Source organism: Telopea speciosissima, chromosome 3 (genome assembly GCF_018873765.1).
Source record: "Telopea speciosissima isolate NSW1024214 ecotype Mountain lineage chromosome 3, Tspe_v1, whole genome shotgun sequence".
NCBI classification, from domain to species: Eukaryota; Viridiplantae; Streptophyta; class Magnoliopsida; order Proteales; family Proteaceae; genus Telopea; species Telopea speciosissima.
The window spans coordinates 53,923,108-53,943,183 of record NC_057918.1 but is presented as its reverse complement, the minus strand read 5'-3'; the positions used below and the strand labels follow the sequence as shown (position 1 = coordinate 53,943,183).

The window sequence follows — 20,076 nt, the reverse complement described above, 5'->3', positions numbered from 1 at the left end:
AAGGCACCGAACAGCCACATGATTTTCCAAAACTCAGTTTCTACAAGCTCAATCGTAGATAGATACTTAGGCACATATATAAATATCAAATCTCATTCCATTCCAGTCTCTTGCCTTTCTAATCGAAAGTCAAAACCACATGATTTTCCGAAACTCAGTTTCTACAACCTCAATCTTGGATAGATACTTAGGCACGTATATAAATATCAACTCTCCTAAAGCTGTTCAAATTCTAAATAGATAAATTAAAGACAACTCTTAACACTAATTGGAACATACTCATAAAAACAAAAAAAAAACTTCGAACTCTAAACAGACCATAAGACAGGACTTTGTTAAGTAGTCTTGCATGTCTATTTAAAAAGTCCAATTTTGGGTTTCTAAATTAGTCCGTTATGGAAATGCCCGTTAAACTAAAAGGGCCACCATTTATAATAACTAAACCAAACCTATATTTTCCTTCTAATCCCTCTTTGGGGCTTGGGCTGCCAAAATAGGGTCACATTCATGCAACCAATAGAAGGCTGCTGCATCAGTTTTCTTGACTGGAACATGAAAGATTTTAATTTCCATATGATAATTTGTGTTGGACCACCATGTAAGTAGCATTTCTCCACAACAGCCCAAATAAAGTCTTGGTACCAGTATATATAAATTATTACTAATATGCCTAAATTCCCTATGATATTTAATTTTTCATTTGCGACGTTTCAGTTTCACCCAGGGAAGAATGTTGGGATGGGCAAGGACCACACTCTCTTTTCGCTGATTGATGGATTAGTAAAGTTCGAGAAGTTTGGACCAGACAGGAAAAAGGTAATGTTAGAAGTCCAGAGAATTTGTAATTGCAGCTTGTAATGGCAATTTCCTTTGGATATTTGTAGGTTACTAGGCTGATAAAGCAAGAAATGCTTTCCCTCTCTCCTTTTCATGTGGCCTCACAGGTTAGTGTTTATCCACGTGTCGAGCAGCCTGAAAACCCAAATAGCTACAGAGCACGGAAGAGAGAGTATTTCAGGATGCAACGTGAACGCCGTAAAGCAAGAAAGGAAGGCATTGTACCCCAACCTCAAATGGTATTGGCTTCAGTGGAGGAAATTTCCAACAGCAACCCTATCTGCTGATCAGTTCGTATGTTCTGAGTTTGAAAGGTGACACTAACTGTACCCTTCAATGATCAATTCATTGACATGTAAGCACTATACATCACATGACCAGGTTTTGGTTCCATTGTGATGCAGGTAAATCACAGAAATGGACTAATTTTTTGTAGAAATAAGCCTTGTGCTGGGTTCTGTATATATTAGGCCTTTAGTCCTAGATATTTTCACTTTAATGAGCCCAAAATAAGGGTAGGATTTAGGAATACAGGATTTACTTTATTATTTAGTTTAAGTTGGAGTCCTAGTCAGAATAGGAGTTGTTTTACGTACTTTATTGGTCAATTAAGTAACTGGTTAGATTACTAGTTGGTTTAGGATATTTCTAGTCATTTTAGGAGTTAGATTTGGAGAGTTTGTATATATCTATGAAGCCAACCATTCAGCCATGCGAATTTACGCATAACAGCTTTCAGTTTTCTGAAGTTTCTGCTGTGGATTCGTTACTTTGCTTGAGTGGATTCTCACCTTGGTAGATTCCAAAGAGGAGGGGGGAGGGGTTGGTGGCTTCCAAAACTCCGGGTCTTCTTTATTCTTCCATCCTATCTTATTCAACTACAGGTCATTATTCTTCTATTTTTCATGTCTGCGGTTCCTCAGTTTTCTTCCAAGTTTTAGACTGTTCGTTACTTTCATAACTTCCTTAATACTGGTCTAAATTATTCCAAATTTCACATACTAGTCTGTTCTTGTTTTCTCTAAATTTCTGATACCATTGAGAATTCTGGTTGACAGAATTGTTCTGGTTATGCTACTGGTTTTCCTAGTAGCACTAGGTCTTTTCTAAAAGTCCACTCCTCATTCTGTTGTCGGAATTTGTTCAAATTTTGCAGTCCTATTCTGCTAACAGAATAGACCAGCTGACTGGAGTTTTGGCTATTCTGATTATTCTGCTCCAAGTTACTAGTTTTCGTCATATTCTGGTTTTGTTCTTTGTTTCTGCAATCCAGTTGAACTAGTCTTTTGCTGGGTTATTCAATTTGGAGATGAGTTTATATTTACATTGTCTCAATTGTAAATGTGCATTAACTGTCTTCCGCTCCATTCCAGACCTTCATAGTTCATAACTGACAGAAAAACATTGTAAGTTCAGTATGCTTTTCTCTTGCATTGGTTTCTTTAGATTCTCTGACATCATTTATTGAATTTTGCATCAGATTCCTGAATTGTCAATTAGCAAAGATAAAGGTGGGGTCTTCTTTTCTAAATCAATGAAGGACCCTAGTTCCAACATCATCTCCTAGTTGGTAATATTGACAATCTGCTTATGTTGGTTACCATCTGAGCAGTTGTATTTGGGCTGAATCTTACCATAAGTGGGGGAATGTGGGCAGCAATACCTTCAAATTCCTGCACCAACTTAGCTGCTAGGTAGCACAAACTAGGGCCACCCAGCAAAGCTATAGTGGATCATCCTTCTCATACGATTTTGCCTGTCCTTTTCCTCCCTTGATATCCAGTCAATGTAGCCAACTACATGTAGTTTGGAGTAAGATTAGTTGAGTTGTTTTTCCATGGTTCCTCATCATTTTTATCTCCTCTAGTTTAACTTATGATGACTCTGCCATCTAAAATATTTGTGACCTGATGTTCAAAAGAAGTCTCTCGAAAATGGCATTTACTTCTCGATAGGTAGTTAGGTAATTTTGAATGTGTTTTATTTGATCTGTTTTCTAGTTTTAGTTCTGCTCTCCTATCTTCTCCCACCACATAGTAGATTTATGGGGGTACACCACCAATCTTCACCACCTCCCCACTCCCCCCCCCCAAAAAAAAAAAAAAAAAAAAAAAAGAAGCATGAGCCCTTCTCCACTCCTGCAAACTCAACTGTATGGTTTTTGAAGCATCAGGAGTGAGAATGGAGCTGTTCTGAATTTGAGCTTTGTATCAAAACTTCTCCCATGGCTCCTGCGGGGTCCTCCGACATGGTCAGAGCCACAAAGTTCTCTATGGGGTGGTTTTGTCTGAGCTTATCTAAAGTCTGGTAGCTCATTCCACCACCTATTTTCACCCCCTTCTAACCTTAGCCTTGGCATGGCTTCACCTTAGGTCTTTTACTCAATAAAATTCAGTTTGAATGAAAAGGGGAAAGGGGGGGGGGGATGATAATCCAATAATTCGTACCATAACAGTACCTTTAATCATTGGAACATGTTTGGGGCAGATAGCCTCTAAAGATTATGGTGCTTATCTGAAAGACAAACAAATCTCACCACCTTAAGAGCATTTGTCAAACCTTCTGTTTCGTTCCTAATGGAGCCTACTCTAGTGTATGGGCGTTAGATTGGGCCAGCCTAGTATGGGATGGTCAAGTACCTAACATTTGCTCTGATACTATTTTTATGTGCTAGGATAATATAATAATAAAATAAAAAAGAGAGCATTAGTAGGGAGAGAAAGAGAGAAAAAGGGAGAAAATAGAATAGGGTTTTGCTTTACGGACGAAGGAATGACATTTGGCTTGGATGACGAAGCCTACCTCATCTCTAAGAGATAAATTAGGGGGTTCAATTCTCTATCTTCCATTTCCTATTAGCCTATTAAATAGGCAAAACGGAATAAGTAGTTTACCAACTTCTAAAACGTCTCCCACATCTTTCTCTCTTCACGTACAACTCAATAACTACAACAAATAATCACAATTCCTTAATACCATAATACCAATAACTTCCTTAAATAACTATCTAAATAACTATATTAATGTATGCAACATATTACAAATAAAATAAATTAATTTAAATTAATTAATACATAACATTCCTTCAACCCTTAACGTGTCCTTGTGCTCAAGGAAAAGAGGACCATATGAATTCTCAATCTCACAATATGGCCTTTCTATAAAAGCCGTTTCTTAATATCTTCCATGGCCTTACACTTATGGTCTTGATCACCCATATGAAATCTCAATCTCACAATATGGCCTAAACAATTCATCCAAAGCATAACAGAGGACCATATGAATTCTCAATCTCACAATATGGCCTTTCTATAAAAGCCGTTTCTTAATATCTTCCATGGCCTTACACTTATGGTCTTGATCACCCATATGAAATCTCAATCTCACAATATGGCCTAAACAATTCATCCAAAGCATAACTGAGCTATCCTTCCGTCTTCTAGCACAGTCGTAGTTGTACTCATTGCACTAGGCTTCCCAAATTCATCTTTCCCTATAAATTGATAGGGCCAATCTTTCCTTCATAAAACTTTGCCTCTGCATGATTGGCATTGACCAAATAGGGTCTGTTGTTTGCTGCTACCCATTCTGTTTCTCCTCCATCTGTCCAAAAAACCAAAATCTAGTGGAGGGATGAAGGAACACAATTATTTGCGTGAATCCAATCTCGGCCAAGAAGAGCATTATAGTTAGTCATGCATCCATTACGAAAAAGGCTGTCATTGATACACGGTCACCTACCTTTAACTCCACAAGGAGTATTCCCTTAGGTCTAGTGGCTCCACCCAAAAAGTTGGTAACCGCAACATTTGCCTTAATCAAGTAGCCTTCATCTTTATTTAGTATTTTCAGCATACGTGCAAGAAGAATATTAACAGCCGCGCCATTATCAATAAGTACCCTTGCAACAAGCTTACCATCCATTTGAGAATTAACATATAATGGCTTCAAATGTTGTGTCATTACCTTTATTGGCTTCTCAAAAATGACCCTTGGTCGGGTTTCCACCAGCGTCTGTTTGACTCCCATCTACTTCTTCATGGACCGCTTAACTTCGGCCTGACAAGCTTCATATTGACAAACTTCATCTTCAGACCGAAAAACATTATCGGCCTATTGAACTTCAAAAAGGTTGTCAACCTCGTGCCCAATAATCTCTGGTCCTCCTTCATTAACTTCCTCGTTCAATTCATAAACCTGTTCTGGGTTCGAACGGAAAATCATTGGAAGAACATATACCAAATTTATTTGCACATTTACGGGAACTGCCCCAATCAACAACTTCACGTACTCTTGGAACTCACTATCATCTGTGTATTCTTGTTGTGAATAATCAGAAGTTCCCTTGGGGCGCAAAAATTCAGAAGTTCCCTCTTGTTCCACTTCACAACTTCTATTTTCTGACTCTTCCTTACCTTTACCAGACTCCTTACTCAAAGATTGGCCTTTACTAACCTCTCTTTGAAGGATCTTCACAGTCGCCAAAGGTGATCTTTCCACTTGTGTGCCTTGATCTTGATCTTGAGCCAAAGGGGATTTTTTCACTTGTGACCTTTGACTTTGATCTTGACACTGCTTCTCTACTTCTGCATGCTTTCAAATTTCCTTTTGTCGACGTGCTGTGGCTTGTTGCCTCTGCCAATGCCTCTTTTGAGTTTTAGGCATCCCAACTCCGCCATCAAAAGGGAGCTTCGGATGCCTGATAACATTCCAATGACCTTTTCTACATTCTTCTATCTTAGGTTTCACTAAACGACGATACTTGTTTCGGTTAAATATTTCTAGCCGTTCTTGAATATACCTTCTTGAAGGTCCAGCTATAGCAGATTTGAGTCATCCTGACATTGTAATTGGCGGTCTAGTGATGCGATCCTTGACCGAAATACGATTTGTCGGTCTATTCTCCTCCCTTGATCGACTTCGCATTGGCCTCTGAGCATCCCTTGGTCGGGGTGATCGAGAGAGTCTGCTTCTGCTAGATCGTTGATACCGGTCATAATGACAGTATTGCATCCTTCGATCATCACATTCCCCTTGAGGCATTTCATATCGGTCACGAGACCGACTGTCCTTATTCATTTGCCAAGTCTTATGCCGATCAGAAGCAATAATTTTCTGAGCTAAATGGCCATGCTCATTATCAAGCTTTCAGCCAAATCCTGTAGCGGGAATTACCTTCTCTTGCTTATTCTGATCTTCAAATAATCGCTTGCACGAAGTGCACACTCCCCAGTGGAAAGTATTTCCTTTCTCCTTATCGGTCATGTTGACCGTTATATTCCCTTCGGCAAGTTGTTGTAAATGCCGCAAGGTAACTACAGGACTACTCTTCATAGAGGATTGTGCTTTTATCAACTCTACGCCTACCATGTTGACCGTTGCTGGAAAAGGATCTTTATCCACCACCATAATCCCTTTGTCTTTCTCTGGAAATTTTAAATGACCATCATTGATCACTCGCTGCAAGGCCATACGCAACACAATACAACTGTTAGTATAATGAGTGTAGGAATTATGCCAATTACAATACCTTTTCTCTTTAATCTCTTCCGAAGTCTGAAGAAGGAATCCTATGCCCTTCAAACAACTTAATCTGCTTATCCTTAAGCAGTTGATCAAAAATAGTTTCAACTTTAGATATATCGTAGGTATATCTATTCCTAGAATCAAAGCTTTTTGTTTGTACTGGTTTTAGTGACATGTTTGACTTAGACCGTTCATCAGAATGGACCAAAACGTTACACTTTGAAGGTTTTCCTAACACAATTTCTGCCACGCTTACTTTAATTTCAGAATCGTCTTCCTTGCTAGAACCAAAATCAGCAAAACTGACCGTATTTCTATCCCCAGAGTCCATAATAGCCAAATCATAATTTGGTTGCTTATTGTAGGTCCCTAAAGATGATGCCTTTCGATTTTCTTCTTCATCTCGAAGAATCTCATAAATTGTAGCTTGCGCAAAAAGCTGACTGAGGTCAGAAAATTCTTGACCAACAAATCTTTTCCTTAGTTCAAAGGTTAAACCACCAAGAGCCATCTTAGTATACTCAACCTCTTGCAAGACGGTAGGACATTTGTACTGTGCAAACTTGAACCTATTAATAAATTGATCTACTGATTCATTTGGCAATTGGCACATTCTAGCCAAATCTGCTACATCAACTGTTGGTTATGTTCGGTAAAACTGAGCATGAAAACGGTCTTCCATTTCCCTCCAGTTCTGTACCAAATTTGCCGGCAGATTGATATACCAAGTAAAGGCCGAACCAGTCAGAGAATTTGGGAAAAGCCTTAACCTCATAATATCATTCGTTCCTTGATTCCCACATTGAACCGTGAACCTTACAATATGTTCAATGGTTGACATATTGTCCTCACCAGAGAACTTTGTAAACTCTGGAATTCTTAGATTCCGACCGAAATCTATTTGGTCTAAGTATTCAGGGTAAGGTTTCCTATACACAGGACGTGTAATCGGTCTGAATAATGGGTTGATTTGTTCTTAGATTAAATGAATTAACTCTCCTTGATCAAACAATACCTGATTCATTGGATTAGCCGGCCCCATAGCCTGACGTCTCTCATGCACCTCTGGTTGACCAATCTGAGGGAGGTTCTAGCCTACATAAGGCCAGTCTTGGTCTGGAACATTTGGCCTTGGAACATTCGGCCTCTCATTGAAGCTAGCGTTCCCATGTCCAAACGCCTGGCCTCCTACATTACAACCACCAATTGGTACCGTGTTTGTCCCACTCACAACAGGATGAACAATCTGAACCATCGGATCTTGTCGGACAGTACCATTCCCATTAACACCATTTGGTTGAGTCAAAACAACGGCTTGTACGGTCTGCTCAACTGCTTGACCGTTGCTTCCGCCAACATTAGGCGCTTGAGTCGCCTGGTTTTGGCTTCCTGTTTGTGGCTGATGTTGAGTTGCCACAAGTGTAATAAGTTGCTCAAAACGGGCTTGCTGCCCATTATAGGATTGAGTCATATCCGCCGATGATTGAGTATAGCGGCATATGATTGTGTCATTGCAACCGCTATTTGATGCATCTCTTCAGTCATAGGGCGTAAACAACCTTGCAATGCCACTACCAATTGCCGAGCAACATCTTGCTCTGGCCTATCTCCTGGTACCATTGCAACTTCTTGTTCTTCGCTCTCTATTGAATTGGAATCAACCGCTCCTTCTTCATTACGCAAATTAGAATTTGCTCATGTGTTCATTCTATGAGCCATTCGAGGAGTGTCCCACCGGGTGTGCCAAAAATGTTTTCCAAATTTTCTTTAGTAAACAAACTGTTACAAATTTAGGAAAGAACTTTCAGGCGATGAAGATTCAACTCCGGCCTTGGTAATCTAAGGACTTTCACCTATTGATGGAATAAGAAATGAAAACTAAAACAAACTCTGTTTTCAAATACACTTTCTCTATTCCACCAAGTAAAGAACAATACATTGTAAAAACCTCGGACTTATAAAAGGAAAGCTACTCTAAATTTACTTTACTCCTACTCCTAAAGAAAGATAAATTTGTAGGTGTTCATTGATATGTTTGATGCCCTTTCCTTCTCTTCTGTTTTCCTTTTATATACAGTCGGTTACAACTTCCCCAACGTCTAAAGTAGTGCCACCCTTAACAACTGCCAAAGCCTATCCAATCAGAGCCTAGACCAGTTTAGACTTGCTTAAACTGAACCAGCCCCGAAACATGTCTAACCCAAAAAATAGGGAATAAACAACGTAAATACGTTTTGACATCTGATTCTGGCATTAGGTCACTAGTTCATCAAATATAAAATGACGAGAAACATATGTGCGGCTGCCGGTGGTGGGGTCATGATAACGATAACTCTTGTGAATGCCACACTGCAGGTTAGAAACACACACATTGAGAGGTTATGTGTCAGGCTTCTTGATCTTAGAATTTGGTAGAACTCTGAAGACCAAGCCTGCCCCATTTATGTGTCAGGCTTCTTGATCTTAGAAACGGTCCTAGCCCAAAGTGGCCCAAATGAAGGTACACTTGTGGATACATCTGCCAATTTACTCTCTAGTTGAAATACATGAAAAATATTGCAGAAAGATGAGTACATATGCTTCACCATGATGCTTAACATAATAAATATCCAGCGATTATTGTTCTAGTTTCAAGAATAATTGGATCTCCTAATTTTATATTGAGTGGCAGAAAAAGGTCTTCTGATGGGTATTCAGTTCCTCAAGATTACGAAGCCCAAAATACCAAAAGGGCAAGATAACGCTAACTGGTTATGTAGTCCTGCACCAGTGTGGGAATCAATGAGAGTGCGCATAGAGGCATTGGTTTGGATGAAATTTTAAATTTCATTAGGGGTTGAACAGTCTTTTCGCGTACTCTTGTGCCTTGGTGTAGTAACCACGCGACTGGTTAGTATTCTTTTCCCCATACTAAAAATTCCCTTCTGCTTATAAACATGAGAAATCAAGAATGAGCAAAACCAAATATGATTTTGAATCTTGAACCGAGCTGTGGTACATTTGCTACACTTCAATGCCTGTTAGTTCTTATGCATGTATTCTTTCCCCCCCCCTCCCCCCAATATGTATGTATGTATTCAATGTTGATTATCCTGACAATGGTTTTCAAGTTCAAGGGATTGGTTATGCAATGTCGATACGTACAAAGATTCAGAGTGTATAATTCAGGACAAAGTTTTCCTCCACCCATAGAAGATGGTTCACCTACCCATACCCATTCCCGCCCTCTCTCACCCCTCGGTGAATGAGATCCCATTCATCGTGGATGAAGGGAAACTTGATCCTACAATTAATATCTCAAATTTAAAACTGAGAAGATGGAACATTTTTTATTCAAATGAAAAGTTGGCCAAAAAATATTGAAGCACAGACAATGCATTGTACAACTACTCTTGCAATTCTGTTTGCTAACCACCCGGTGGCTGAAAACATTTATACTTCAGCTGATGATTATTATGAGAAATGATCGGAATTAAGTACTCTCTTCTCTAGAAGCTGATGAATTCAGATGTTGAGGTCCTCTGTTCTTCAAGAAGCTTCCAATACACCTGCTTCATGAATGGAAAGATGTTTTAATTTAAACCTGATGGTTAAAGCAAAAGAAGAAAAAAAATTATATGGCCACCAACTCCGAACAGAGTTGATTGCCTCCAAGGAGCATATGGTCCAAAAACAGCATGTATATGTATCTCAAGTCTGACAAACACCAGGAAGCAATGGGGTAGGTTATTGATAGTTTCTAGGTGAAGGTGGGTTTAGATATGATGTATTGTTAACCCATGGCATGTTCAGGCCAGATCTGTTGTTGGGAAATAATCATCTAAAACATACATGTTGGCACATGTAACAAGGTGTTTATATCCTATTTCGGTCATGAAAAAAAAATATTAATTTTTCTTAACCTCGGTCAACATAGTGGATTAAAAAAAATTGATCCAAAAATCAACAATACAAAAGCCTTTATCTTTCATCCTTATCTTTTTCTTTTTAGATGTAGTTTTTGTTGGGGTTGGTCCTAGCTCCAATGTCTCATTGGTTTGTCCGTATTTCAAGAGACATGGAGAATAACTCCACAACAATATGTCTTTGGGCTTGTGTTTCAGAAGGCATTGTTTGTATTCAGAGTTGACATTCTATTATCAATAATTAATTCTTTTTTTTATCCTTCTTCTTGGTATTGTGATTCTCATCAATAAAAGTCCTTGGAGTACTAAGGTATTGGTAAAATCCATTGTTGCCTGGAGCAAATCAGAATAGTTTCCTCAGTCAACAACGATCTTAAGACCGAAGAAATTGGGGGAACATTTTTGGCACGCCTGATGGGACACCAGTCAAAATTGAATCTTATTGCCAAGATGAAGAAATGCCGATAAAGAGAATCCAATCCCGAATCAGGCACTGAAAAGATGCTCAACCAGCGGTAAATCCTGTTGTAAATGAGCACCGAGAAACCGTAACCCATTGTCAAGGGGCATAGTTATTTTTACTAGCCTTGCTGCTAATGTTTTGAATGGCCGATAGTTTATTTTCCGGACAGAAACTATACCTCTATTGGTCGACACCAAACAAGGGGCAAGGGCGGTAGAAATCTACCACTTTCTTCTAGAAGAGAGTGGGTTGTGCACCAATTGGTGAAAAAAAGAGAGTAAACATCTTGTACACCCCCTGAGGTTTGTTTACCTGTCATCTAGCCCCCAAGATTTTTAAAATCTTACTTACGGACCCATATGACAGATGGAATACTTGTTCCGTTAGAGTCAACAGGTTAAATGACGATGTTAGCAGGCCATAAATCAATAAATGCCAAAAATACCCTTATGAAACAATGTAAAAGACCAAAATAACCTTGTACATTTTTAATGAAATAGCCAAAATGGAAATTACATTTGTACCCTTATTGAATCTCCAACTTGAAATAAGAGTTGGAGATGTCGACCGTTGGAAAGAAGACCGTTGGAGTTGCAGGCGATGAAGCTCCAACATCGGTTAAAAGTCCAGCTCTTATTCTAAAAGCTGAAGCTCCTACACCTCTATGTTAGCTTCCTCCCCTTCTGAAACTAAAGCTCCTGCACATTTATGTTAGCCGATTGAAAACTCCAGCTTCTCTCTCTACTCTCCGGCCACTGAAATTCCGGCGACTGAAGATCCTGCAACTTTAAGGTGAGTAAACTCCTACAACCCTTCTCAGTCTTTTGGATTTTTTTTTTTTTTTTGGTTCTGGTCATCAACCGTAAGGGAAGAGAAGGGAACCCTAGGTTATTAATCTTTCAAATATTTTTCTAGGTTAATCTGTAGAATTTTTTTTGGTCATTAACCCTTCTCACTCCAGGTTAATATTTTGAATTTTTCCCACTCTAATTCCATCGACTGAGTGAAAAATTGGAAAATTTGACACTATGTTTCGAATTTTTCCCACTCTTGCAGATAAGAAAAGCCTCAAGTTCTAGTACAAATAGTACCTTAAGTTATATAAAGTTTGAGAACAAGAAATGCCACTGTGGACGTAGAGCTATAGTGAAAATATAGGAAGACTTTACTACAAATGTGAAGTGGATGCCTGTAACTTTTGCAAATGGGTGTACCCAAATGATGTTCCAACAAGGTCAGCTCTGATGATAGATTCACCAAGAAACAACTCTATTGCTAACAATCATGTGGCTAACAACCCTGTGACTGGCAGAAGTGAAAATGAATAGCTTCAGTTGAAGAGCATAGTGAATCAAATGCACAAGATTCTTGTTATAATGATGTTTGTGGATCAATTTATATTAGTGTTATCTGTTAATAACTTTATAGTGATGATTGTAAAATAACTGATGGAAGTTGTATTTACATTTTGTTTGATGTTCTAGGAATTGGGGTATGGTTCATTGTATCTATTTATGTGTTTTTTGAGTTCTCTTGCAGTGAGCAAAGCAAGGTTGCTGCTTTTTGAGTTTTCTTGCAATGGGCAAAGCAAATCGCTCGTCTTTCTTTGAACTTTCTCTTCTATATATTTCTTGGGGTTAAAGGAAAATAAACAAGAGATCATCAATAAACAACCAAAGATAGATGAGAGATTAAAATTATAATTTCAGCTTATGTGTGCATCATGACCCTTCAAGGGCTCTTGGAGACCTCACTGGGATCAAGAAGCATTTTTACAGAAAGTATGGGGAGAAGATGGTAAAGGAAATGCTTTCTTGAAAGTAGCAACAAGCAAGCAACAACAAAAGGAAGTGTACTATTCTATTAGTATAGTTGGAAGAAATATGGGAAGAAGATGTTAAAGCACAACCCATATCCAAGGCAACACTTGATGAAATTGGACTATAAAGGCTACACCTGCTGAACATCAAGATTCAAAATTGAAATTTCCTCAAAATATGCATATGCACATCAAAATCCCTATTCAAAATTGAAATTGGACTGTAAAGACCACCTGTTGAACATCAAGATTCAAAATTGAAATGGGATAAATGCATAAACCCTCAAATCCAAGGCAACACTTGATGAAATTCAAGAGATATCAACCAAGAGCATTGAGTTTGAAGTCTAGTAAACCCCTTAATATAAAAGAGTCACAATTCCAAAGTCATAATACAAACATCCACTTCTCCATTTAATACAAATATCCACTTCTCATAAACAAATCCAAAAAAATTATAGCAAAACTAAATAAAAGTCTCATTTCTTCTTTGCTGCCATTTTTTTGCTCTCATCTTTGCTGCAACTGCATCCAATTTTACTCGTCTCCTTGCTTGGCTACTCTTCACAATGGTAGCGGTAGAAGATTATGACCTGGTCATTCTCTGAGAGTTGCTAATATCACCCTGGCTCATATTATCATGATTTCTCTACATAAACAATAAATATATATGGCTAGTTAAACATGCAACTACAAGTGTTACAAGTATATATTGAAGCATAAATAAGTAATACCTCCACACCAACTGTCTGACTAGAAGATGCCTGTTTGTCCTTCACTGGAGGTCCCTTACATTTTCTCTTATTATGGCTTACCATGTTGCATTTGCTACATCTGAGGCTTGTTGATCTCTGACTGGATTCCCTAATAGGTGCCTCATCAGGATCCTTCCTCTTACTTTTTGGTGGTCTACCTTGAATCCTCCTCAACTTTGGAGGCTGAACCACACCTATAGGATCATCTTCTCTCAAATTAGTCAGATCATCTCCCTATATGCATCCATATATTTTTTTCACAGTGTAGTATGCATCACAATAGTCTTCAATTTGATACCTCTTTCTTGCAATAGCTGATGTCGTATGCTTACAAGGTAGTCTAGTGACATCCCGAACTTTATAAGTAGATGACCATTGTCTCAATTTTACGACAAACCATCTTCCACTGAGCTCTATGACATCAAATTCATCATCAGAACCACCATGACTAATGTAATCCCTTGATGCTTCCTGGATTTTGATTAATTTCTTCCTCACCATTGGTGTAATTGTATCCTGGAAGTTTTGGCCCTTATGAAACTTATGATACATTCTATCAATTAGTTTCAATCTCAGAGTATCAATTAAGGTGAGAATGGGCTTGGTCCTAATGGATGATACCCATTGGTTAAATGATTTTGTCATGTTATTGGTAATATGGTCACTCTTCGCTCCAACATCAAAAGCATGTCTAGCCCTCATAATTTTGGGATCTTTCATCAACCATTCATATGTTGTATTGTCCATGGATTTGATGGCATTCATTTCACTTTCAAACTGATTGATAGTACATACTGAAGAGGAAGTCCAAAAGTGTTTTCTAAATGCATCACCTGGACATTAAGCGACTACAACACCTAATGTGGGTATTTGGGAAGACTGAAGCAACAACATCTGCTAGACCCTACAAACATAAACATGCATTTTAGATATTAGTTACATATTAGTACTACATTGATAAGCAGTGAACATAGTTTAATATGAAAGTAAAGTACATACCTTTTGTTTGTTTGACATGAAAGTCAATAACCTATTAGCATTCTTCGGGCCTATGATATCATGTAAGAGATTCAGGAAAACTAACCAACTTTCTTTGCACTCCACCTCTATTATAACATATGCAACAGGGAATAACCATTTGTTCTCATCCATTGATATTGTTGACAATAGTACTCCACTATACTTGCCCTTGTGGTGGCAGCCATCAAGACTTAGAAATGGTCTGCACCCCTTCAAAAAACCCCTTGCATATGCGCAGAAACAAATAAACACTCTCAAAAACACAAGATTTTAGTCCAACTCATGCTCTTGTCTTCTCTCATACTCTATTATGAATTTACTCCCTGGGTTTTTCTCCAGAACCAACCCACCATATGCAGGTAGCCAAGCATAAGATTTTGATAGCTACCTTCATTTATTTCTTGAGAAATCCTACGTGCCATGTACACCCATTGGTAAGGAAGTTGAACATGATATTTCTTACGCAGAAACTCATTAATGGTTGTGGGGTTCGTTTCTTGATCAACCTTGATAAGATGAGCAATTTTTTTTCCAACCTAGCGAATTGTAGGATGTTTGATTGACTGTTTCCATTCACATAGGCGCTTACTTGCACAAGACTTTATCTTGTATGTCACACCATCAACAATCAATGATGCATGAATTCTCCAAATACAACCATTTGCATCACATTCAGCAGTCACTCTACTTCTCTCATTTCTCTTGAATTGCATCTGAAACCCCTCTTGAACCACAAAATCTTGGAGGGCAACCTTAGACATGTTCACATTATCATATACCTAACCTAACTGCAAGTTTACTTTTCCTTCATCTTCACTTACATCTTGATTGACAAACTGTCCATAAAATTCTTCAGAAACATACCCATCCAAATCACCATCACTCATTTCCCCTTCCATTTAACATTCTAAACCATCTTCATCACTCGAACTATCTTCTTTTTCACTTTCCTCATCCCATTATGTACCCATTCATCATTAGTACCATCACTCTGGCTACCAACATCAATATTTTTGGTCAAACCTCTGCTACTGCATGCTGCATTCTTACCAACCTCATAATTTTCATTCAACCACATGGGAGTTGCACCACTTCTATTAAGAATCCCTGTATTTCCAATGATAACACTACTAGCCCTTGCATTATCAGTAGCAGTAGCAGTACCAGTACCACTACTAGTGGCACTGGTAGTAGCCCTACATACAGTTGGACCCCTTCCCACTTGCTGGTTTTCCATTCTATTTGACCAAGGTTCTTCTTCTCTGTAAACAATGTGATTGGGGTGCCCACTGATTGTATAGAAGCCTTCAGTGTTAGACATGCTATGTTTCAGACCATAAACAAAAGCTCTAATCATATTCACCTCAAATTCATCAAACATACTATAGACCTCTGCATCGTTTGCCAACTCCTTTTCTTTATTATTAGGGAGTATAGCTTTCACCTTGAAGGTCACATCATGGCCTATAAGGACATATTTGATTATTCCATTGTATATGTCCGAGACTATGTCCAAGTAGCCATGTGTATCCTTGTCAACAATTTTTTTTCCCTTTACCATACACCAATTGTACTCAACCTCATGTAATACAATCATTGATGTACAGTTGCTAAAGTGTAAATTATAAGACATAAACATTCAACATGAAATACAACTAATTCATGTATTTCATTCATTGATGTACAGCATTGTATATATTCAATTCAACTCATTTAAACAAGAGTAACAAAGAATATTCTTTTAAATCAATAATTAGTTCATAACAGATTATATGAAAGCAATACAATGAAACAAAGTAGTATTATTTCCCATTAACCCATTCCCCTTCCCTCCTCCTCTAACATCCCCCCCAAAGAAAGAAGCTGCAATTGTTTCCAGGTACCCTAATGCATCTTTAAATATCATACAAGCAAGAAAGAACATTAGAACTAGTCATCAATGTATAATAACTATAAGAGAAATCAAAAGAAAGCAGATTACAATGATCATAACCATATTTGTTTATCACCACTACAGTAATGAAAAGTATATATGACAACAATCAACAAAAGATATAACGAAAGAATGTAAAATAACAAACACATCACTCCCTAATAGATTAATGTGAACTAGTTATCATACACTGGTCAAAACCCCTATGATAGCGGCGTATGAACTCCAGCTATAATCAACTACAACACCACTGTCCCCTCTCAATATTAATAAACTAATGGAGAAACTAGTGACCAAACTTGTCGCAGACTGAGTCAAAGCCCCCAAAAGTTTTACCAGCAATGCCCTCCTAGAGAGTTTTTGATCATCTTCCTCTTTCTAGTAGTCCATATAGCTCCAATAAGGGTAAACCCGTAGCTCAAAAACTCGCCAACTTATTTTTATCCCAACATATTCACTAAAGTCGGTAAGATAAACAACAAAATAACAGCCAAGGGTGTGCTTATAATTTAAAGCTATACATCCAAGTTCGAAACTTAGGGGTCATGACTCCCCAATTCCACCCTAACACATGCTATTGAAAAGAATAAAAATAAAGTTTGAAAACAGTAACTTTCATCAACATATCAATATATAAAGTGAAGAACAATAATAGGAAAGATTGGGCAAAATCTTCGCAATCACTTATCCAACAATAACATCAATGAAAATTAAAGGGTAAACTCTAAACAAAATCAGATTTTTTTATGCATCATCCAAAAACATAATGCATTAGGTTATAATCATGAAGAATCATTCATAGTCCTTCATCATACTATCAACAAATAAGCATTGGATTCATTAGTCTATAAACATGACATTATTAAAAATTCTGCACACACATATATGAATTAAATCATAAGAAAATCACCATTCCTTGCAAACAATCATATATGAATAATTTAATTGAGTAAAAACATGAATGAAATATATTTTTGACATGATGAATCTCAATCTAAAACTAAATTTCAGATTTAAAACAATGTTTCAAAATAAATTTTATATGTAAGAAAAATATCAAGTAAGATCTACTCACCTTGTGTGAAGCGATTAGGGTTTCTATAGGTGACCTCAAATCAATGCTTCAATGATGTTGATATACCTCTTCTTAGTTCAGAATCACTTTAATGAGGTCTCATGAGTAAGGTAATGATGAAATCAATTCAAAGGTATTGCTTAAACTCGGATTTGGGAAACATAAATTTTTGACAGAATGATCAATTTTCAGTAAATCAGCGATATCTCTCTGCTCAGATTTCCGTTTGGGCTGATTCAAGTTGGATTGCGAAGATAAGAGATGAGGCTACATTTTATCTTGAAATAAGATTTTCTTAATTTGGCTTTAAAAATAGTCAAAATGGGACGTCAAGTGGCTGGTTCTGTACAGTCCGAATCTCCTTCTTCTTCTTCTCTTCCTCTCTGTAGTCCACAAATTTTCCTCTTTTTCTCTCACTCTATCAAATTTATGATAAAAGGAATGGGGTTTGGGATTTGATTATTGGAATTTAATCCTACCAAAAGAGAAGGAGATGAGAAGAATTCTATTTAGTCTCTAACTATATCTCTTTACTTTTCCTCCAATGAAAATATTTTAAAAGGAATCTTGACTTAAGATTTTTAAATTAAAATTTTAGGTTATGTAGTTTAATTTTTTTTAAATTCTTTTTTTGTTGAGATTTTATTTTATGAAGATTTTCTTTCTCCAAGATTGAGTTTTCAGTCAATTGGAGATTGCCATCTCACCTTTCCTTATCAATCCATAATACTTCCCTAACTAAATTCTTACAAAATTCAAAGACCTCCCAAGCTAGAATCGTGGAAGCCCCTTTTTAAGTCCTAAAAAATTATAAAAAAATAAAATATTTAATTGCATCTCTAAAGAATACAAATTTAGACCTCCAACAAATTGAATTAAATGTCTAAGTACTAAGCTAGGTTACTAACTTCGAATTATTTTTCAAATCAAATTATATGTTATAAATAAAACCCTAATTCTACACTTAGGCAAGGAATAATTCAAATTAAGGGTGTTATACTAGGGCACACTAATTACCATCATGTGTATACCCCAGCAAGTCCAAGATCCTACACTTCAACTTGTGCCAATCCTGTATTAGGTAAAAAGACCAAATTACCCCTAGTCTAAAATCCGGGTATTACAATTCTCCACCCCTTAACAAAATTTCGTCCTCAAAATTTACATATTAAGATCTCTAAATAGTTGCGGATACTTGGATCGCATTTCATCTTCTTTCTCTCACAATCCTTTGAATATCATGATTCCTCCAGAGAATCGTCACAATTGAAATAGTATGGTTATATAGGACTTGCCCTTTGCGATCCAAAGCAAATAGGTGTTTCCACGAAATCTGAGTCACTCTCTCTGATTGCCTATCAATTATTGGTCAAGACATTATGTTTAGAAATTTAACCAATTTACTAAATCAGACTCAAAAAATTCGACTTTGATCAGACTAAATCTATTGACCAATATAAATAATATCTAACATGGTAACTTGGTTCTTGGTTAAAACGTTGTATCACTAAACTGAACCAAAATCAATTTTATTATTCTTGAACCACTGATGTAATATGCAAATCTGGCCAAATAAGTCTTTAAACTTCCTGGACATTATCTCTATATCTTTATTTATTCAATCATAGTCTTTATCAAAGGTCCAAAATAAACTTTTCTATAATTGAACCACTCACACTTGAGTTGGACTAACCAATAAATTGACCCATAATTGATTTGATCCTCAACCATTCGATATTTATCCATATAGAATCACTCAAGCTCAAACCATTCAAGTTCTTTTGTGTGAACCAACCAGAATAAAAAATCATCTAATCTTGCATACATGCACCTCACAATATAAGTCAAATTGTTTTTACCTTAGCATGTTCCACTAATAAGTTTTTAAAAATTTTCAGGGTATCACATCCTCATCTCTTTTAAAAATATTTCGTCATCGAAATTATGTGTTCCTCAATCTTGGAGGGTCCCAAAAGTCTAGGTCTTAATTTGTCCTCCGTATCAAATAAAATTATTCCCTCAAAAACAATAAACACTAACATAGTAGGAGGATAATCAATTCATGTCAAGTAAAACATCAAAATCGATCACTTAAAAAAAAAGATCAAATCTGCCGGCATAACTCCATCTTCTATCTATACTTGACAAGACAAATATACAGTGTCTTCCACAAAAGCCTCCTCAAATCCTCAAATGGTAAAGAAAATATATCACTCCCACTCCACAGCTCAAGTTCACTATAAAATACTAGAGAGTTTCAACCTATGTTTAATGTCTCTATGCTCAAAATACTATGCCACAAGTTTCTAAGTTCAGGATTCACTAAAAGTCATCTCCAATAATTCTCATGTGGTTTCAAAAATCAATGTTCATCCCTAGTTGGTGGTGGTGAAAGATTTTCATCACTCTGTCTTGCTCTTTACGAAAGCATTATGGCTAAATACAAAAGATCAACAACTCACACCCAAATTCCAACTCATTAAAATTTTTGTCTTCTCCAATTCTGTCCATTCATAGTAGAAATTGGGAATTAAAATTTATGGAAGTCCAATATAGTGAAAAATAATTTTTTATGAAACCTAACTTATATTTTTAAAACATACCTAAAAATCCCCTTAAGAATGTTTTCCTAACTTAGGTTTCTAGTCCCTCCAAAATCAGTGTTTTGTTTCTGGCAAGTTTTGACCAAACCCTGATAAACAATGTGTAAAGTACTCTTCCTGAATTCAATAGATTCCAATTT

At 37.0% G+C, this 20,076-nt stretch overlaps 1 protein-coding gene across 1 annotated transcript; it reads left to right on the top strand.

The window, feature by feature from the left end:
- The first annotated feature begins 651 nt into the window (after nucleotides 1-651).
- On the top strand, nucleotides 652-1,295 carry LOC122657107 (50S ribosomal protein L27, chloroplastic-like). The gene is made up of 2 exons (XM_043851882.1): nucleotides 652-816; nucleotides 945-1,295. Exons 1-2 carry the CDS (start codon nucleotides 667-669, stop codon nucleotides 1,122-1,124), a joined length of 330 nt encoding a protein of 109 aa, XP_043707817.1. The 5' UTR covers nucleotides 652-666; the 3' UTR covers nucleotides 1,125-1,295.
- Nucleotides 1,296-20,076: the final 18,781 nt, after the last annotated feature.